Source organism: Nicotiana tabacum, chromosome 9 (genome assembly GCF_000715075.1).
Source record: "Nicotiana tabacum cultivar K326 chromosome 9, ASM71507v2, whole genome shotgun sequence".
NCBI lineage: Eukaryota > Viridiplantae > Streptophyta > Magnoliopsida > Solanales > Solanaceae > Nicotiana > Nicotiana tabacum.
The window spans coordinates 127,797,649-127,819,676 of NC_134088.1; the positions used below are offsets into that span (position 1 = coordinate 127,797,649).

Here is a 22,028-nt window from a genome sequence, read left to right on the forward strand (position 1 = left end):
TATATAAGTTAAAAAAGGCATTTTATGGGCTTAAGCAAGCGCCGCGAGCTTGGTACAACCGCATAGAAGCCTATTTCATGAAGGGAGGTTTTGAAAAGTGTGAGTACGAGCATACATTTTTCATCAAGACAAATAAAGATGGAAAAATATTAATTGTAAGTTTATATGTTGATGATCTTATATTTACTGGCAATGATGAGTTAATGTGTGCCGAATTTAAAGGTTCCATGAAGCATGAGTTTGACATGACAGACCTTGGAAGAATGAGATATTTCCTTGGTTTGGAAGTTTATCAAAGATCAGATGGAATTTTTATCACTCAAAAGAAATATGCATTGGAGGTACTACAGAAGTTTGGGATGGATAAAAGCAATTTTGTCCATAATCCAATCGTTCCTGGCTCTAAGCTTATGAAAGATGCGGACGAGATCAAGGTGGATAAGACTTATTATAAGCAAATTATAGGTAGTCTTATGTATCTCACGGCAACTCGACCGGATATGATGTTTGTAATGAGCCTTATTAGCAGATATATGGAGAATCCCACTGAACTTCATTTACAGGCGGCAAAAAGGGTGTTGAGGTATTTAAAGGGGACAATTAAGTTTGGCATATTTTACGGGAAGGGAGGAGATGATGAACTTGTTGGTTATACTGATGGCGATTATGCTGGCGATTTGGAAGATAGAAAAAGTACATCAGGCTATGTGTTTTTATTGAGCTCAGAGGCAGTATCTTGGTCTTCAAAGAAACAACCAGTAGTGAGTTTATCTAATACAAAAGCAGAATTTATAGTTGCTGCTTTATGTGCATGCCAAGCTATTTGGTTGAAGAGGGTATTAGAAAAGTTGGATCCTAATCAAGGCAAGACATCTGTTATACACTGTGATAATAGTTCTGCAATTAAACTTTCAAAAAAAAAATCCAGTTATGCATGGTCGCAACAAGCACATAGATGTGCGTTTTCACTTCTTGCGAGAACTCGCAAAAGATGACACTGTGGAATTAGTTTACTGCGGTACAAAGGAATAATTAGTTGATGTGATGACTAAGCCCCTCAGGATGGATGTCTTTTTGAAGTTGCGAGAATTGTTGGGAGTTTGTTTTAAGTCTAAGATAAACTGAGTGCTCATAGCATTCAGTTTAAGGGAGAAATTATTAGAAGTCTTTTAGTGTTTAGCTTCCTAATGTTATTAGAGTTCTTTGTTTGTCGAGTTCTTCACGTCATTAGAATTTGTTAGACTCTAGGAAACATAGTTTTAGCTTTAGACGTCGGTTATATAAGGCTATATATAGTCATATTCGTTTCAATAAAATCATCGAATTCCTCCTTCATATTTCTTCTCTCTTGCATAAGTTTTCTTTGGTTTTCAACACGAACTACAATGCAATCCTTGACTAAAATTGTACGAAGCATATAGCAAACTATAAAACGTCAAATAAGGCTTACTCATCCGAAATTAAATATAGTTCTGCGTGCCCAACAATCATAAGATTACAAGACAAATTAGGCACAAATAGTTGCACAACTAATTATAGGTCACAGGGCATTTGTGATCTATAATTAGTTTTCCAATAAACTATACGTTTTAACTACACATGAATTGAGTACTAGAAAACCTTATATTTTCAAAAGGTTTAACACAATTCACAAATATAGATCAAACTTTCATAGAGGTCCGTGAGAATATCTCTTAGAAGTGTATCACCGAAGTTTCAAAGTAGAGATGTAAATACTACTCGATGAATGTTAGTTTTACTCGTCATTAATGTTACTTTAATTGTACCACAGGAAAAGTTATAATCTTACTTTATTGTACCGTTTGTAGATCTATTCTTTCAATTAGTATTACATAGTTATAACTAAAAGTAGCATACTAGAAGAATTTTAATTCTGAGACGTGTGTATGAGGTCTTATATTAAACATGACAAATAATTACTCTGGAAAAAAAATATATTCATGTTCACCCAATTTACATTAATGTGTAATTTGTTTGATCACAACCTCCACCATACTTTCTTGACTTAATTTGTTTAGGCGCATTGTACTTTCCTTGACTTTGACTTAAAGTGAAAGGGAAAAGAAAAAGGTGCTATGACTAGTTAATTAAATCAGGCCTAAATCAATTTTAGACAGCGCTACCTTTTGAAAGATTACATGTGACACAATCCAATTTACCCCTAAATTACATAACATTTGAACATTAACTAGTAAAATCCAAAAGCTCTTTGGCTTTATCTATCCAAAAAGGATTTAGTGAAAATGACAAAAGAAATGGCGTCGACATCAACTTCCTAACCATCCTTCTTGTTACATTTGTTACATTTTCATAGTCATTTTTCTTTCGAAATAAAAGGGTGGCAGAAATTAAAGAGACAATTGAAATCTGAAACTTAGAGCAACTCCAAACTTGTCCCCAAAATGGGCATTCCCTATTTTTGGGGACAAAAATGAAGAAATTTCATTCCAACCCTCCCTCATTTTTGTCCCCAAAATGGGGAGTGAATAGTGTGTCCCCAAATTCATCTCCCCATTTACTATTCTTCATTAAAATATTATTATTTTTATTATTTAATTTTTTAATTTACTTTTTATACATACTTAATTATATTTATATAATATATTTACCTAATTAATTTTTCATCTTAACTTTGACGTATAATTTTAAAAAATTAATTATCGCGCATCTATTTTTTTTTAATAGAAGAATTAAGGACAAAGATGCTCATTTTGCACTTCGTAATGCATTAATAAATTATTTATGGGAGAATACTAGAGGTTGAAGTTGAATATTTATGTAGTATTTCGAATGAATTTTATCGTTATGTAATATGTATTTAATTAATCTTGTATCGCAATAATTTCACTTTTATTTAAATTATTAGTTAATCTATAATAATTGCTTATAAATTATATTATTTAAAATTTTATGAAATTGTTTTAATGGAAATTACAAATTAATAAAAATAAAAGATGAAATTTGTTTAATGAAAATTAAAAAATAAAATTAAAATGAAAGATAATAATATAATATAGAAGAGAGAGAAGAATATAAAAAAGAATATTCTTTTTTTGGGGGAAAAATGAAGGAGTGATTGGAGTAAGTTATCCCCAAAATGGAAAAATCCCCATTTTGGACCAAAATGGGGGTAAAGGTTGGAGATGCCCTTAACTTTAGCCCACCTGAGTTTGGGAAAAGAAAGAATGAGAAGAAAAAGGACAAATGTATTTATAATAATGTCATGAGGGGAAAAAACATGAAAATGCTTGTAACAAAAAGGATAAAGACAACAAATAAACTATCTCCAAGTAAATTGAATTATCCTTGTCAGGGGCAAAATTCTCTAATACACTAAAATCACTAATAAAATTAAGTAATAACTGAAAATTGATGTATCCTCCAAAAGGGAAAGATACATGCAATTCCTTGTGGAAAAGATGCATGCAACTCCTCGCTATTCAACAAATGACTACTTTTCTAAAATTAAAATCAATTAAGAACATATAAGTAAATGTTGTGGTAGGTATTAAAAAGGTTTGAGCTCGTGCCAAATATGTATTTTAAAATTTTGTGTACTTATTTTCAAATATATTTGTCTATATGATTTAAATCGAATGCAATAGGAGGTGAAATTACATAATTCAAGCATAGTAACAACCTACAAACTTACGTTTTTCTTATAGTATATCCGTTGAGCAAAAACTTTGGACATAATAATTATGTTTTTTTGTAACTTTATTGCTTTTGAAGACAAATTCATCAAAAAATAGTGACACTTGAAACTGCGAACATACCATCTAATATTTGTTTTTAAAGGATTTCTAAAAAGGATAAGTTAGAACTTAATACTTTGAATTAAATTCAATTTTAAAAATTTAGCGCACAAACCATATAAATAGTTGTCCTTTAAAATGTATATGCTCCCTTCGTTCACGTTTAGTTGTCAAGTATTCTAAAAATAAAAATTTATTTTTACTTGTCATTTTTCGCATATCAATTTATTTTTTCTTAGCATTAATTACTCATTTCAAATTATTTTCCTAATTGATTAAGACTATACACCAATTAAAGTAAATAATGACATAGTAAAAGTGAAAGGAGGGAGTACATCACTACAACAAAAACGTTTGAAGGTTGAACATACACCATATATGGGGCGTGTTTGGATTGACTTTTAAGCTGGTCAAATCAGCTTTTAAGATCTTTTTAATTTTTTTCAGTATTTGACAAAATTAAAAAGTAGATAAAATAAGTTAAAAACTACTTAAAACAAGCCAAAAGCAAGAAGTTAGACAATCATAACATAGTATTTTTTGACTTAAAAATTATTTGTGCTGAAAATTACTTTTCTTTTAAGCCAATCCAAACTTATAATAGTATATTGGCTCTTTTTTATATTGTGATTGATGTTACAGTCTAGGGGTATTGTTGGTAATATATGCTTTGAAGCGCTCGTCCGATTGAACAACTTACCTGCAGACCTCGTAAGGCGGGCAAGATTAAATAAATATTTAAAGGTATGCAATCCCATTAACACCCTTCTTAAACTTCTAGATTTACTTTAATGCCATTATTTATTTTGTTGAAGATATCGCCGCCTAAACAAGTGGAAAAAATAATTAAAAAATCTCTCATCACGCCAACATTGAAATCTGAATCTGGTGGATTATTTGAAAATGTAAAATATGATCCTGGACATTAAATTACATATGTGCCCTTGGAAGGTCAATCAATTTACTACTCTTACAAGAGTTTGCCAAGCAAAGGCAAAAAGTGCCCTATTTTAAGGACCAGTTTAGTCATAAATTTTATCAAAATAAATTTAGATTTTATTTGACAAATATATATTTGGCCATAAATTTTGTCTATATTTTGGCAAAATAATAGCTAGTTTTGGGCCAAAATATCAATATTATATTTTTTAAAAATTGCCCCAAACTTTTGTATTTTATAAAAGAGCTCACCATTTATTATTTTATAACAATGTTGTTTCGTCTTCTCAGTCATTTAATAGTGTATCATGTAGTTCATTATAAAAATAATATTTTTTATCAAATTTATTTATGTTCAGGACTATAGTTTGCGAGAATATAATGAATGTTATTGATAATGGTATTGTTGGGTATTTGTGATAGTTTTTAGAACTTGTGGATATAAGTCATGTTTCATGTTTTTCCAAAATAAATTTGAAAAATATGTTTTGAAATCTGATGTCCAAACACACTTTCATCTTCAAACCAAATTTTACCCAAATTAAATTTTTCAGAATAAATTTGGAAATCTATGACCAAAAACTAGCTAAGTTTTTAACAGCAAAGTCCCAATTTATTTTGGTTTCTTCAATTGGAAGAATCATCATCGCCTCTACTTTAACGTTCGGCCCATATTTTGTTGTCAAATTCCAATTTAAGAAAATGCCCATCACCAATTAATAAATGTTTGGTTTTCTTGGACGAATTCTTTCACGAAAACAGTTACCATGCTTGTTTTTATTTTCAACTTGTATAACAACAACAACAATCCAGTATAATCCCACTAGTAGAATTTGGGGAGGATAGTTTGTACGCAAACTTTATCTCTACCCTGGGATAGAGAAGCTGTTTCCGATAGACCCTCGGCTTCCTCATTCCAAGAACTCCCTACCTTGCTCTTGGGGTGATAAGGAAAGAATACTCGTTATTCATAATAATACTCGTTATTCATTTTTTTCTTCAACTATAAAAATCATGTAAATAGACCAACAAGGATTGTGGTGGAGTGGTAAGTATTCATTCATTTTTAACCAGAGGTCTAGGATTTGAGTCCTTAGGTATGGAGTCGCCTTTGTTAGGGAGCGCTTTAGCCTCAATATGGGACTTTCCGACACGAATTCGGATTTAATCGAACCCCAATATGAATACCGGACACCGGGTGAAAAACAAAAAAAAAATCATGCAAATAGGAGTATATTTGCATTATTGACACACCACATATTGGTGCAAGAATACAACATTACAAATTTACCATTCACTTGACTTTGAACCAAAATCAACCCAGGGAAATAGTCTTAGAGAAATTACGTGGTATAGCAGCTCTAAAAAATAATAGACAATCAAATATTTTTATATATATATTAATGTAATAAACGTAAAATATACATATGTTTTGCGTAATTAGTCTATTTTTTTTTGTATGTATTGACTAGCAGATGTAATTATTTTTATCTGTCTGGCCAAATGTGAAACTTTTCCAATAGTCTTTGCATGCTCTAAATATATCATCGCTACTTTCTTCTCTTCTTATTTTTCGCTATTCAACTTTCTCTACCTTGCGTGCTTGCGATATAATATCTTAATATTTGAAGAAATGATAAAGGGAAATGTCCATGCTATATTGTAAATATCTTGAAATTTTAAGATACGTGAATTTCAAGCAAGAAATTACAATTTCACTTCATCATTTTTAATCGTTTTTTAAGAAATATTCTTTCATTATATTATATGACACCAAATAGATAATGATGATGTTGTAATTGAAATACTTGCTCCTTCACCGTAATAACCACCATTAAAGCAAGGTATCCCTTAGCATTGAGAAAAGTCTAAAGTCAGTGTTTGCCTTTTGCTATCTTGAAGAATAAAATTAGAAGCTGTCACGGCCATATGTTCCTTTCTCCAGATTAAGCAGACTTTTATTGAATTATATTTCTTGGAAAATTACATATATATTTTTTCCGACTAAAAAAATTTCATATATAATTATACCAAAATTTATTTAATTTTAGAGCTAAAAGAAGTAGAGAAGAACTTTTATTCCAAGGTGCCCTTCAATTTATAGTCTATTATGCATCTTTTAAAAAAAGATGAAACTTTTTAATTTTAATATTTTTACTTTACTTTTAATAAAATGCGCTTAATAAATGACATGTTGAAGGCATCATGTATCAAAAAAGTTTTCGGTATAACACAAATATTTAGCTTATGCGGTAATAATTTATTATTTTTTTAAAACCGTTAAATACTATTACGTATATAAAATGAGACGAAAGAAGTAGTGAAAGCAAAGAATTTATCCCTTCGGGGATGACCCAGTTGGTTTGGAGGGTGATCATCCATACATATGATTTGGGATCGATCCCCCTTCAATGTCTTATGGGTCGAGCCTGTCGCACATGACTTGCCTAGTGCAATTTATATCCCATGTGTGGTTTGTATGTTATTACACAGTGGGGGCTTACCTAATGCGCATAGAGTGTGGTTTGCAGGTTATTATACAGTGAGGGGTTACCTAGTGCGTACAGAGTGCTCACCCAAATGGCAGAGGTTATGACAGAGACCGTAGCGGCCGAAGGTTTTTATGGAAGTTTCCAAAAAAAAAAAAAAAAATTAATTCCAAAACCCAAAAACAATAAATAAAAATTAATTTCTAAAAGTGTAATTTTTCCAAAATCAAGGGCCAAGAGTATAGACAATAAATTATGTAGTCCTAGTGACACACAAGCGGGGCACAAGAAGCCACAAAGAGGGTTTGCTTTTGTTGGCTCGGCGAGTGAGCTGATCTTTGCTGCTTCCAACTGTGTATAAATACGTAGCCCCCCTCTCCCTACATTTTCTCCCTTTTCTCTGTAAACCCTCAGAGAGCTTCAGCCCCCCATTTATTATTCTCTTTTTCTTTGAAATCTGAAAGGGAAAGAGAAGCAGAAAAAGAAATGGGAGAGAAGCCAAAATCTGGAGGTGTTTGGCCCACTGTTAAGCCCTTCGTTAATGGAGGTGCTTCTGGTATGCTTGCCACCTGTGTTATTCAGCCCATCGATATGATCAAGGTATACCCCTTAAACCACTTATTTTTTAATGGCTATTACTGTTCTTGTTTGTGAAGATCCTGCCTTTTTGATGTTTTGAGGGTGTTTTGTTTTTAAGATGTGTTTGGTTAGTGGGTCAGGTTCAGATCTTGGCTCAAATGAGTGTCATTTTGGGGTTTTATTGCTTTTTGTTTTGTAGGTGATGTTTGGTTTTGATCTTATGGTGTATCTGGTGAATTCAGATCTTAGATCAAATGGGGATTATGCTGCAATGTCTCATTTTACTTTTTCCAATTTAGAGTTGTTTTTGTAGTGAATGAACAAGATCTAGCCTTAAAAAGATTTGATCTTTACACTAGGAATTTCTTCCCATCTGCCTAACCCTTGGTGTCAGAGTTATCTGGTACCTATGTTCAGAAGCGGAGCCAGGAATTAAAATTTATGGGTTCGGGATTTTAGTCTTTTTAAGTTAGTGGGTTCTAAATTGTACAAATTCAATAAATTTCTTAAGACCGAACCCATAGCCGAAAGGCTAGCTCCCTTTGCCTATGTTGGTGCTTGTGGGAGGTAGCAGGTATCCGATGGAATAGTCGAGTTGCGCGCAAGCTGGCACGGACACTACCATTATAACTAAAACTGAATCTTTGGATTTTTTATGCAATATGAGATAACGTTTGAATCTTGCAGTTTGTAATACTACTACTTAAATTTGATGGGATCTATTCTGATTTATGGTACTTTCTTATGATGGCAGGTAAGGATACAATTGGGTCAGGGGTCAGCAGTTGATGTCACCAAGACCATGCTTAAAAATGAAGGCTTTGGTGCCTTTTACAAGGTTTGTTCCCCTGAAATTTATATTGGTTAAACAGTCCTTGATTGATAATGTTGCACCATTTACTTGTTGGTGTCTGACTGAATGATTCTTTATTTTATCTTAGATCACAAGAAACAAATAGGTATTTTAATTCCCCACTAATAATGAGTATACCCTGCTCTTTTAAACTTGGTGCTGAATTGGGCTGTAGTTCATATGTTATAGTATCCTCAAGAGAGGATAAATATTTCTAAACGTTTTACCTTGATTATGCCTTAACGAATTAGCTACTTTTTTGGAGCTTATGGTATTTTAGCATTACCTTTTACTACCTCATATGATCCTGAAAAGTTTAAATGCCTGAAAGGAACAATTTCTGAATTTTTTTGTCAATCAATAGTACACTTGGAAAATGTCAGCAAGAGAACTAGATGATGCTTTCCTCTAGAAATGAGCTGGTGAAAGTCTTTCTGTATTAATACCTATCTTTGGCGTAATGCGTAAGAGATACTCTGATTCCGTTCAAACTTTTAATTGGTGAATGCTACAAGTGTAACATATCATGGATTAGACAGGTGCCGAGTAACATAAATTGGATTATATAAGGTGACTCCCAAATGCATTAACTTATCTGTTGTATGATTATCAATTGAGATTTTTTAGATTTCCTGTGAGAGTTCTTAGGGAAAATAGATTATCATACCTAAAATCCAGATGGTTTTACTTGAAAGACAATTGATAAGCTTACAAATATCATAAGCTTTAGTGACTGTAGCTTCAAAGATTAGTTGGACTTCGTAATACTGGAACAATCTTGACTCTGAGATGGATGTCATACTATCAATGTAAAATCTAAGGTTGATGTTCTGCGTCAAGGTTGTCCAAAGTAATGTTGTTTATTGGACTTCCTTGAAAGCTGATGGCCTGATGCACTTGTTTTATTTAATGCATAATTTTCTCCAACTTTTTGTGTTGTATGGTTTTTTGTGATTCCATGCCATCAATTATTTTATCTTCATATGCAGGGTTTGTCAGCTGGGCTTCTCAGGCAGGCAACCTATACAACAGCCAGACTTGGGTCATTCAGGTGACTGTTTGTCTAAATTTTGTCTTTTCTCCATTCATAATCTGCCGGATTTATTTAAGTTTTCAAGTATTATTGATACTATTGATATACGTCAAGGTTCATAATACTTCACAGCCCTTAGGATTGCCTTCTATTGTTCTTTGATGCATCTAGGCTCATAGTTGTGACACATAATTGATCATACCCTCCCAATAGTTTGTCTTATACATTTCATACGAGTGCGTAATAAATTGGAGGTTTTCACAGGATTTACTCTGGACACCACCATTATTCTGCATAATACTTTTTGAGTCACACCTTCCTTCTCAGGTCTAATTATTTCATTTTGCTTTTTCGAATCAAAGATACAGTCTGAACGAATCATATTGAGGTGCTGTGCACATCTTATTGGAATTTCCGTCTAAAGAAGTTACTCTTTGGATATGTCAAGTGTCAACATAGGAATAAATTAATGAACAATGTGATCTTATTGATTTTCTGCAAGCCTTGCTTTTCAAATTTTTTGAAGATCTTGGGATTACGACGCTCCATGTTATCCCCTCCCCCTTCCCTCCACCTGGCTGCTATTTGTTTTGAAAGTTTTGCGGTTTGGTCTTATTTTGTAATTTTTTCGAGGTGGTTGTGCTTATTGGGTTTGCTCTGTTGTGCTTTTCTGATGATTCTTGTTGCAAGGTCTGTGATATCACTGTTGGACCTCCATAGAGATATAGGATTTTGCTAAAATTTTATGTGTTTATGGAAATATTGAGCTAACACACCTTTTGAAAGAATTGGTGTGATAAAACTCAGCAGGTAGAAGAATAAGTGACACGATGAATTTTAGATGATACAAAGGCTTAATAACCTACTTGGCCATGCATGTTTGGAGTGTCGATTGTAGCTACTTGCGTAATAAAATTAAGCTCAAATTTTTCTTTGGAGCAAAGAGGACCTAGCTAAAACCACTGTATTATTGGTGATATTGAGGATGATTTTATACAATAGCCCAACTTATTGCTGTTATGCTTTTTGCTTGATAGATTCTTGCCTATATTCATCCAATAAAAGAAAAAAGGACTTACTTTTCTGCTTTTCTTCGGGTTTTCTTGAAATAGAATTTTGACGAACAAGGCCATTGAGGCCAATGAAGGGAAGCCCTTGCCTCTGTACCAAAAGGCTTTATGTGGTCTTACTGCTGGAGCAATTGGTGCATGTGTTGGTAGTCCAGCAGATTTAGCCCTCATTCGTATGCAAGCTGATGCTACCTTGCCTTTAGCACAGAGACGCCATTACACAAATGCATTTCATGCACTCTCCCGTATTGTGGCTGATGAAGGAGTTCTAGCCCTCTGGAAAGGTGCTGGCCCCACAGTAGTAAGGGCAATGGCATTGAACATGGGAATGCTTGCCTCTTATGACCAGAGTGTGGAGTTTTGTAGGGACAACCTTGGCATGAGTGAGGCCGCTACAGTAGTAGGTAAGATAATTTCTGTACTAATGCTTCTAAGGGTCCTGATTTTAGTCTTAAGTACTTGAGTTTCTTCAATGTCTTCCCTCAAGAAGGGTTTAAGCTCAGATTGTAATTTCAAGAGGGGAACAAATGATGCAACTTGTCTTAGAAAAAGAATCAGTAAACTTTTCTTTAGGAAATTTCACCCATCTTTTGCATAGCCTGGTTAATCATTTAAGTTACTATCTGCTAGAGAATGCAGCATCTTTGGGCGGCCTGATTCCTTTCTTTGGTGCAGTTAGTGCTTTACGGGAAAAAACTGCTTGTTGGGAAATGCATATGTTAATCTCTACTTTGCTTACTGCCTTTCTACTTATGAAACTTAAATTCATTCAAGTTGTTTGGTAGATTGAGGGAATTTGGGACTCTGGTAAAGTTGGTCATTGTAGACTGTTAGATGGTGTAAGCTATGCCTTTGAGGTGTTGCCAATGAGTAGGGCAGTTCATTCTTCTGCTCTGACTCTAAAATGTTCTCTAGGAAGTCATTTCTGCTGTGGCATTCAATAACATGGAAATAGTGCTGTGCAAAGTTTGTCTGGGATATTGTGTGTTCAAGTACATTTTTTTCTCTCGCTCTTCACATTGACTGTCTTGAACGTTATTGTTATCATTGGATGATGTAAAATTTAATATCTCCCATGAGGCGCAGTGTTTCCCCTTCTTACAAATCCTTTCTCTTTCCTAAAACACAGGGGCCAGCAGTGTTTCTGGATTCTTTGCTGCTGCTTGCAGTTTACCATTTGATTACGTCAAGACTCAGATACAGAAAATGCAGCCAGATGCTGAAGGAAAGTTGCCTTACTCTGGTTCTTTCGATTGTGCCATGAAAACTTTGAAGGCAGGAGGACCCTTCAAATTTTACACTGGATTTCCAGTATATTGTGTTAGGATTGCTCCTCATGTTATGGTATGTTTCCCTCTTTTTCTTCCAACTAAAGTTCTTTCGATTCCATGTCAGCTTTTACCATATGTTTACTTCTTTGTTTTCCCTATGCAGATGACTTGGATTTTCCTTAACCAAATTCAGAAAGCGGAGAAGAAACTCGGATTGTGATTTGCTTCTAAAAGATACATCCGCTCAGTTGAGCTCTATTAGAATAACATCTTTGCATTGTTGTATTAGTACCTCTTTATCTATTTCTTTAATTTCACGCCTTCAAAGTGAATGGGTGCTTTAAGATTTTTTTGGTGATATATTGACTCGTGAAATTTAGGTTAGACATTTGGTCTTTTTTGATATTCCTACCAATTTAGTTTTGGGAGGACTGCTTTATCCAAATGGATGGGAATATTCTTTTAGCTGAATAAGCTATGTACTTCAAAAACTTTCTTGAAGTAGGTTTTATGGAGTTTTACACCAATTCCGGCTTGTCATTTTGAGCTTGATCTTTTTACCTATATTTGGCTATTCTTAAATGGTTAAGTTTCTGTTGTTAGTATCCTCCTGGAATGAGCTATTGAGTATTGGAGTGAAAATGGAGCAGAACATATAATAGAGATTCATGTAGTTCTTAACTAGTTTAAGATTGAGACATAGTTGTTGTCTATTGGTGTATATGCCAAGTATAGGTGTTTATGTCCCTATCTTGGGTCAAGTTGTTAAAACCTTTAACTTATTTATCCTTTGTTCTACGCGTTATCTATACAAAATCATGCCTCAAGAACCTGATAGCATGCATTTTTTATTGATCTGCTTGTTTGTATATAAATTTTGAATTCTCCGGGACCTTGTATTGAAGTTTTCCTAGTTTCCAGACTGTGGAGATAGGTTAGATAGCTTCTTTTGACATTGAAATTGCTAGGTTTGCATACTATTGTTTTCGATACAAAATCTGAAAAAAAATTATTTGCCAAACAAAACTGCATACAACTTCAATGATTGACAAGAGTCTTTAGTCCCATATCAAGGTTCAATGTTGCAAAAACTATCGAACTTGAGTGGAGGCGTAGAGTAGTTTGTTGAGAGTATTTTAGAGGCAACAGCTGCATTAGCTTCTTCTGTATAGTGAGCACCATCCCAGCTAATGTACTTGGATCTATCCTCACATATTGTGTAATTTCCTTGCCCACATTTGTTGTTTGATTCATAGTTGTATGGTGGCCCTCCATATCCACAACACGCCATCAATGGATTTACAAACCCTACCAAAACAGACCCAATCACTTCTTATAGTGATACACAAGCAAGACATCAGTAAATATTTATCCACACTTAGTATTTATACTATCAACAACCATCAAGTAAAATCCTACAAGTGGAGTCTGGGGAAGGTAGAGTGTAAGCGGACCTTATCTCCACCCCTTCGGTAGAGAGGCTATTTCCGAAAGACCCTTAGTTCAGGAAGAAGAATAAACAATAAACAATACACAATAGATCAGTGACAACAACAGAAGCCAGAAAAATAAAACAATATCAGCATCGTAAGAAACAGAAAATAAATATAAAAGCAATAACAATACCAAGTAATAGTGTCATAGAAAATAGTGTGGAAGCTACATAAACCACTAACAATCCAAGACGAAACATTATCAACCTAGCCCCGCCCTCGGAAACAACATAGAAAAACGCTCGACTCCCTTCTAACCTACAACACTTAGTGTTTTCACTAAACTAATCAATTTATCCTTTAAGATAGCGATACACATGCAAGAAATCGGTAAATATTTATCCACACTCAGTATTTACACTAAACTAAATAATTTAACCTTTAAGGTGAAAACGATGAACGCGTCATTATATTTTTGGCAAAATGAAAGAAAGAAACACTTACCATAATTAGAAGAGTTAGCAATAAGGTCATATTTGATGGAGTAGACATCAAGATATACAATGGTGATATTCTTCATTTCATCTCTTAGTTTTTCGCAGAGAAGGTATAATTTGTCATTGAATATTTTTGCACCTTCGTTTAGAGATATTAGGCATCCATGCTCATCATAATCATCCTTATACTTGTTATATGTTGCAAGTGATTTAGGCAAGCACCCTATTGGCCCTGTATTGTGTACCCAAAAATTCTTTCCACCTTCTTCATAAATTTCCTGCAATTCAATATAGAAATTCAAAAATATCCAAGAAAAAAGAGCAAAAGTATACAAGTTTAGAAAGGAGCAAAAAACTATATAAAGAAGAGACATAAAAAGGAAGATGACTATAAGTATGGTTACCTTTATTGCAGTTTCAATTTCAAAAATGAAATCAGGAATTTTCAGGATAGCTTTTTCATATGAGAGAGCGCCAAATACTCCATCCAAATCATTTTGTCCAATATCAATGGTGTAGAGGGCATTCCTTAGATCTTCATCTCCTAGCAAATTTCCATTACCTAAAATATACAAATAATATTAGTCTTTAAGAATTGAGTAATAGTTAAGCGATAAGAATTATTATCTTGCCTTCGGGCCTTTGATCTAGTGGTAAAAGCGTATGATGTGTAGATTAGACATATGTTATTAGTTCAAAACTATTCGTAAACGAAAGATTGATATTTAAATGGAAAGGGATATTATCTACTAAGTTTCAAACCATACGCCAGTAAACCTTGAGATTTTTAGATTTTCTGGTTATAAAAAAAAATTGTCTTTGCATCGTGATTTCACTTTTTAATTCCTTTTTTTTCTTTCGACTCGAAAATATCAATATTTTTTTAATAGGAGTGGTTGACTTTTAGTATGGTTATCATTTCATATATACCTTTGTCAAATAACTCAAGAGAAAGAGATCGAAACCGATGGAACTGGGCAATTTGGATCTTCAAATTAAAAGAATCTGAGGCTGGAAGAGTTTTAGAACCAGCAATAGCAAAATTAACTCCGTTTGTAAAGTTTTTGCCCATTGACTCCATAAATGGAGTTAAATAACCATTTTTCACACTTTCGCCTGCAGTGGAAATTAAATAAGTAAATAAATAAATGAACATGAGCCCCGAAAATGGATGAGTTAATCATATTTGTTCTTGCTTATCTTCCTTAACAAAAAAAATGAAACACTAGTAACATAATTATTGAAGTTCTCAAATACTTTGGTATAGAAAGGAATGTCATCGACAACCCCTCGTTAAAATCTTTTCAACATATATGTAAAACGGATTTTTAAGTAAAAACATATGTATATACGTTTAGAATACGAAGTGAAGCCTTAAAAAGCCACTAAAGAGGCAAAGTCAAGCTCGCTTTATAACACGAATTGTGATAATAAGATGCCATTGCTTACGTAAAATTCTGTGTTTGCCATTGTGGTGTAACCAACTTACATAGAAAATCAATTACTAATCTGCCATCACACATTCGACCAGCTAAATCATGACTAATGGTGTGCTTTTTTGGAAGCTGTCCGATCATTCCACGTACTATAACATAGCCACCAGTATCAGAATTGGAGTCGCCAAAATTGACAATTACTAGACTTCCATTGCATTGCGAATCAACAGATAGAGGAAAGAAAAAACCAACAACTAGGGAAATTATAAAAGATAGAAGATAAAATATTCTCTCCTTCAGATCCATCATTTTGCTTCTTCATCTTTGATCAAACATCTTTTGTTGCAAATTTACTTACAATTTGGTAAGTGATAATTTAGGAATTATAAATGAATAATAATCAGAAATTAAATATTTTTGAAGGAAAGGAAAGGTAGTTTGATAAAACGAAATTTTATTTTTCTTCTTCAATTGAGCTATCTTTTAGTTAGGATAAAAAAGAAGCCATCTTTTAGGAAAAAAAATATAGAACTAGCATTCACGAGATTGATTTCTCTTAATATTGAAAAAATGAAGATCTATTTTGACCCCTTTCACAAAACATAAGAAGAATGTTATGACCAGTTATAACATCAAAGACAAGGATTAAATGATACTTATTAGATAAACAAAAAAGATTTATGTATACGTAGGGGTCGGTCTGAATTTTGTAACTGATATATAACACAGAAACCAATAGATTAGAGTATAATTTACCGGAGACGACATTAATTAGCTTGTTAAATTTTTGTTGAACCAAAAGAAAACGGAAGATAACCGCACTATAATACCGTTAGAAAATACCAACAATTTTCATGTCATTTATTCATGAAATTAAACATCAACAATGAATGAAGGAACTGAAAAGAGAACAAACAATTAAAACTGAAAATATAATCAATGCAAAATAACTCCAAAGCCCCAAAAAGATTTACAATCAAAACAAAAGAAAAGAACAGAAAGATAAGAATTCATTATCCTTCAATAAAACACACACCAAATTCTAAAAAGCTTCTATAGGACTACTCGAACCTCAAGTACTACATAACTTATAAGGCAGACATTGCCCAATACCATATAAGGTGACAGTCAGTCCGCATCCCTACGGATGTGAGAACTCTGAGTAGTGGACTTACCAGAGAGGGAGCAAGAATAAAAGTCATTTTATAACAAGGTGGGAAATCGAACCCTCACCAACAAGGTGAAAGTTCGAGTAGCTAACCAACTAAGACTACCCTAACAATTGTTTTTCACTAAACTTATGTATAATAACTTACAAATGCAACCGCTATTTCTCAAGATATGAACTAAACCAAAGTCGAATATCTCAAGGATTGAAGATATTAAAAGAATCCACCTCTCCCTTCATCTTTTTCAACAGAAAATAAAAATCAGCATTATAAAACAAGGGGCAGTTGGAATTGCTAAGGGGGAATCACATGATTTAAAGACTTGACAACAATCCTAATGGGATATACATACTCAAGTATTAACTTGAGGCAACAGAATATATAATATCCAGGAGACAAGAAGCATCATAGTGATATTACAACAAAGAGAAACATTTACCTTCACAAAATGCATTAGTCCACCTTTAGAAAAACATGTTTGAACTATTTAAGATGTCTGACACCCCACAGAAATAAAACATAATCCATGCAGCTTCCGAACAAGCTGATGAATTATCGAATTACAAAATGACTTAATGTCGTCAGTTGAGGAGCGTAACAACTGCTCGGGAGGAAGCCCTAGGCAGACTTAGTAATATTTGAGCAACTTTTAGCAAGTAGTCTGGTGAATTTGCATCTACCCTTTTTGCTATGATTACTACATTCTCTAGTACCTTCCCGTTCTTCAAAATGAACTCCAGAAATGGAAACACGGAGGTTTTTGCCACAAACTGGGTAATCTTGACTGTCTTCAAATGGTGCAGCAAACATTTAACGTGCTTCACTTGTGACGCTAAGTAGTTTGCGCCATTAGAATTGTAGAAATTTTTTGAATCTGCTAGCTCCACGCCTTTTGGCTAGAAAAAATTTCCAAGATAAGGTTTGCTTACATTTAGATAGAACCAGAAATGAATAATACAAATGATCTCCAGAAGCCAGTACAGGATCAGATATAACGGATTATTTTTGTTTATGTTTTTATTTTCTTTTGATAAGGAGGATCAGATCAATGGATGTATGTCAATGAAAGCATTTTCTACTTCTCTGGCAATGTAATGAATGCGGTATTTAGTTTATTAACTGAAGCTAAATTTCCATAACCAGTTCATCACGAAGATACTGTTGGAAATAGTAAACTTAAATGTTAACAGTATGAACAAGTGGCTAGGTTTATTTGTATTTTGAGTTTTTCTAGGGGTTTAAGTCTAATATATATGTTTTGAAAGTTATAATTGAAGTGTGTGTCCTTTGAGTTGAGTTATTCTAGATGGTTCGTGTAACTAGAAGTATAAAGTAGCTATACATATGTGAGTCTAGTGTGTTTTATTTAAATGTAAAATGGAACTTCTCTTAATGTTATTAGAGTGCTTATCTCCTTATTCCATTCTCTTTGAACCTTATAAAATTTTATCCTTTGAATTGTATTATTCTCTTCTTCCATTCACAACAAAGTGGCAGCAAGAGCGCAGTTTAAAATCCAGAATGCTTCTTGGAGTGATGAATCAGGTTTTAAGGGAGTGTTTGATGAATAAACTAGATTCATCCCAAGCATATGAATTTTCTTAGTTCATGTATTACGATATTAATGTAAGAATGCATGTATGATTTGCTTATGTATTTGGGAGAAAGAGGAAATATAGAATTAAACTATGAACATGTTAGAAGAATACCTATAAAAACCTACATACTAAATTTTTTTGGTGTCTTAAGTCGAGAGAAGAAATAGCACTATGCTTTCCTCCACTTGTCTTCAAGAGAATTAGTTTGACTGGAAGTGCTCTTTCTCCACAAATTTCTAGCAAATACTCTGGGCAGAATATGTCAGATAAGAAATAGAGAACAATAAAGTTTAGGAAATATGTACCTGTTCATAGGGTCCATATTCCATGTCTATTATTAGCATCTGCAGAGCTGGTGAACCTTTTAGCAGGTTAACTGTTCCAAAAAGATCATCTTCCTTCATATGTATACTTAATGTGACACATTTGTGAGTTGAAACTTGAGAAGGAATGCGTTTCTTCTCCCTTAGCGCTAGAACCTTGTATCGTCAAATTCACAGAATCCAGAGGGAAAAAGTAGATATTTCAGTACCCACTAGGACAAGCATGCCCGATCAGAATTTCATGAAAAACAAATTGTATAATGTGTAGTTATGGGGAAGTTGTAATATAAAAACACACTGCCAAGCCGTTAATTTCTTAAACCTAGTCATATACTAGATCATAATAAAACATGATAAACTTAAGATAAAGATGAAAGGAGGTGAGCAATGTGCTGAATCATACTTACTTTGAAATGATTTTTACTTCCTCTAAGATGTCTCCCTTTTTAGGCATTCAATTACTGTGCTGATAAATTTGGTCTCATTTTAGATAACTGGAGAATTTTTGCCATTGGAGAGCTTAAGGGATTTGTTCTCAATAGATTCTGATCTAAGTTAACCTAGGAACTAGTTATTTTTTAGTTAGATTTTGCTTACAAATATTATGCGGTTGAAGAATTCAGGTGAGCCAGTGACAGTTCAGTTTCCTTGTGAGCTTCGGGAATTGTACTTACAGTTGCATTTGGAAGCTTAGAATAATACTTGTCTCTTGAAGTTATTAGCTTTTAGAAAGTAACCTAATGCTAAAAAATCGGAGGATTCTACGGGAAGGTTTCTCTAACGTGCTTGTTTGAGCATCAAGATTCAACCAATGTGCTTTGTGTAAATAGAGTCATGCCTAGAAAGCAAAATTAATCAGAGAAGAGAGAACTAAAGCTAGCAATTGTAACAATTACTTTACTCTGCTCCAAAGGGTAAGAGACCCAATATCTACCTCATAAAGACACAACCAAGAAAAAAAAAAGACTCTTAAAGGTAGGCAAAAAGAAAGACCAGATACAGATAACTTGTTTCGAAAACTAACCTCAACGCACCAAGCACCCAAAGTTAAGTTCTCAACATGTTTAAGGCTCCTAACTAGCTCCATTAGGTTGTCCTGCTGCCCTTTTAAGTTCTTCTTTTCACCTCTGAAACCAGTGTGCGGATGAATACTGAGGGTGGCATTAACAACGGACTGCACATTCATCAAAATACACTTCCTATAAAGAAATCCTGATAGGCGCAGGGTCTGAACATTGGGCGCTGAAATTGTCATGATGGGACCATGTTCAAACTCAACTGATTCCCATTCACATACAATCAGTGTTCTTAAAGAAGGAGAATCAATATTCAGATCATCATAGCCCCAGCATGAATCCAACTCAAGGAATTCCAGTTTTGGAGCACCCACCATAATCTTATGAACATCTTGATTCCCCAACACCGAGAACCGGAGGGTTAACTTTGTCAACAAGTTCCAAGTTATTTGCACATCATGTATAAACTTGCAGCTCCACAAACTCAATGTCTTGAATGAAGAATTGCGATACACACACTGAGGTGGGAACCAATAGCAACAGTCTTGATTAAATTCTAAGAAGAGCTCTTCTACATTATTCTTTGCAGCATACAGAATCCATCCATCATAATCTTTACGATAACTAGCATTTAAAAAGAGACCAATTTTAAGTCTTCTGATCTTAGAAGTGCCACGAGAAAGCAAGGTCCGATTCACAAAGTCCACATAATTCTGATAGGGATAGAAATCATCATAACTAAAATCAAGATTTGGGACAGTTGACCACAGGTGTCGCCAGCGTTTGGAGAGAATGGCTGTTCTGACAACATCTCTCATGTTCACGAATGAGAGGATGTGAACCAGTATCAGTTCAGGCAGCTCACTAAGTCGATCCATAGGGGAAAGGAATCAACTTTGGGGACAAGCTCAGTGATTTGGCAATAATCCAGAACTCAGTTCCTGTTCGCTGCATATAGTTATCTCAATTGCTTCAGGAATAGGGTCAAAGGGTGACTTTATTCACTGAAGGATGAGATTTTTTCCTAGGATTAATAAAAGGAGAAAGTCATTAATCTTTATCAACGACCAAAAAAGGAAAATCAATGGTGATTACTGCATACAAGTAAGAGATAAATCCCATCATATTCAGCTAGAATCAAACAAATTTCAAGCTATGAACATAATCTTTTTTTTTTTGAAATGGTAAATTAGCTTTGAACACAATCTTAATACACCAAAACTCAATGATATCAACTACAGTATAAATTAGCAACATTCAAGAATCTGCAACTCCAAAAAGACAATAGGAATGAATCGATATAAGCTAGCTGGCCTCTTTCTCAGGGCTTGGAATTCTTGAAAAAGTATATGAAAACCAAATCTAAAGCAGTGGAAATTTAAAAACAAGTTTGATGTTGGAATCTTAAAGGCATGCTAGAAAAATCACTAATTCACTGTGCAATGATCTAAGCTCCTTTACATGAACAGAAAATCCAAATAAAAATAAAACAAAAAATTCAATATCAGAAGAAATACCATATAGCTACTGTAGTTATCAGAAGAATGACAAAACCAGGAAAGGGAAAAGAATCATTTACCTGAAGCTGTCGGTAGAGTGGAGCAACAAGTGGAAGTACAAAATAATGTTTTTTGTCATTTATTTCTCGTTTTTTTCCCAAGCGCGGAGAATTTATATCTTTATTATATTAAAAGCAAATATCCATAACAACGAAATATAGTTGACTTTTTTATCTTTTAAAAATAAAATTTACACTAGAGATAATAGTTATTTAATAATATTTTACCTAATATTTAGGACATTGAAAATAAAAATAACTAAAATTGTAATTACTCAATTTTACATATTTGAAATATATAGGAAATCCTAAGATTATGTAATATTTGAAAACATAATTAAAGAACCCCGTATGGTACACTTAATGTAGGCGCCTATTTGAGTTCCAACCATATAATTAACACATAATTAGCATAAAAATACTAAAACTTTAGGATTATAAAATTTAAAGGCTAAGTACAATGTTGAAATAAATATTAAGAGTTCAAACACAGGCTGTGATTAATACAAAAGCTTATAAATTAAAGTACCGTGATATACCCTTGCTACGACGTTCTAACAATAAACAAATTATTTTAAAAAATATCATCTTAGGAAGAAACTGTCATCTAGCCTCTTAAAAAAAACAATAATAATACCCTTTAGTCCCAAACAAAATTGTGGTCAGTTATATAAATCATCATATTTTTCTTTAAACTCAGCTCATATTATTATCGTACCAAAATAAATAAGAATAGTAATAGTAGTAAACATAAGTGTATAATAATAATAATAATAATAATAATAATAATAAAATAGTAGTAAAAGTATTTTTTTTATTCAAAAAGTAAACACAAAAATATTTTTTAATAGAGTAATTCAATCTTTTTTTTCTCGAACAACAGTAGTTTCATTATTGATATTTTTTATGAGCCAACCAAGTTGCAAATTAAATAAATTAGAAAACGGTCTTAGAGGAATAAATCACAATTATATAACACGACTTAGGA

General features: G+C 33.3%; 3 protein-coding genes across 4 annotated transcripts; 1 reads left to right on the forward strand and 2 right to left on the reverse strand.

Annotated features, from left to right (window-relative positions):
• The first annotated feature begins 7,634 nt into the window (after positions 1-7,634).
• On the forward strand, positions 7,635-12,509 carry LOC107815847 (mitochondrial dicarboxylate/tricarboxylate transporter DTC-like). The gene is given in 6 exon segments (NM_001325962.1): positions 7,635-7,804; positions 8,538-8,621; positions 9,626-9,687; positions 10,782-11,143; positions 11,869-12,083; positions 12,174-12,509. Coding segments are annotated over 6 exon segments (894 nt in total). The 5' UTR covers positions 7,635-7,690; the 3' UTR covers positions 12,231-12,509.
• A 532-nt stretch (positions 12,510-13,041) lies between these two features.
• LOC107815845 (GDSL esterase/lipase At1g09390-like) lies at positions 13,042-15,682 on the reverse strand. Its single transcript, XM_016641488.2, has 5 exons — positions 15,430-15,682; positions 14,871-15,056; positions 14,345-14,502; positions 13,948-14,218; positions 13,042-13,318 (listed from the first exon to the last, which is right to left on the reverse strand). Exons 1-5 carry the CDS (start codon positions 15,680-15,682, stop codon positions 13,080-13,082), a joined length of 1,107 nt encoding a protein of 368 aa, XP_016496974.1. The 3' UTR covers positions 13,042-13,079.
• A 1,151-nt stretch (positions 15,683-16,833) lies between these two features.
• Positions 16,834-21,157, reverse strand: LOC107815848 (putative F-box protein At1g49610). Of its 2 annotated transcripts, none has more exons than XM_016641492.2 (4): positions 21,062-21,157; positions 19,491-20,506; positions 18,449-18,622; positions 16,834-17,441 (listed from the first exon to the last, which is right to left on the reverse strand). In XM_016641492.2, exons 2-4 carry the CDS (start codon positions 20,358-20,360, stop codon positions 17,127-17,129), a joined length of 1,359 nt encoding a protein of 452 aa, XP_016496978.2. In that variant the 5' UTR covers positions 20,361-20,506; positions 21,062-21,157; the 3' UTR covers positions 16,834-17,126. The 2 variants fall into 2 exon arrangements, with proteins under 2 accessions (XP_016496978.2, XP_016496979.2); XM_016641493.2 differs by lacking the exon at positions 21,062-21,157 and adding an exon at positions 21,000-21,058.
• Positions 21,158-22,028: the final 871 nt, after the last annotated feature.

What these genes read in the sequence shown, in the direction of transcription:
- LOC107815845 (XM_016641488.2), bottom strand. Translation starts at nt 15,682, where the DNA reads ATGGATCTGAAGGAGAGAATATTTTATCTTCTATCTTTTATAATTTCC. An exon ending in ATTAGTAATTGATTTTCTAT is followed by an intron (nt 15,057 to 15,429) that starts GTAAGTTGGTTA and finishes TTTCCACTGCAG; the next exon opens with GCGAAAGTGTGAAAAATGGT. An exon ending in TCTTGAGTTATTTGACAAAG is followed by an intron (nt 14,503 to 14,870) that starts GTATATATGAAA and finishes TGTATATTTTAG; the next exon opens with GTAATGGAAATTTGCTAGGA.
- LOC107815848 (XM_016641492.2), bottom strand. Translation starts at nt 20,360, where the DNA reads ATGGATCGACTTAGTGAGCTGCCTGAACTGATACTGGTTCACATCCTC. An exon ending in TGGGTGCTTGGTGCGTTGAG is followed by an intron (nt 18,623 to 19,490) that starts GTTAGTTTTCGA and finishes TGACGATACAAG; the next exon opens with GTTCTAGCGCTAAGGGAGAA. An exon ending in AATATGGACCCTATGAACAG is followed by an intron (nt 17,442 to 18,448) that starts GTACATATTTCC and finishes AATTTTTTCTAG; the next exon opens with CCAAAAGGCGTGGAGCTAGC.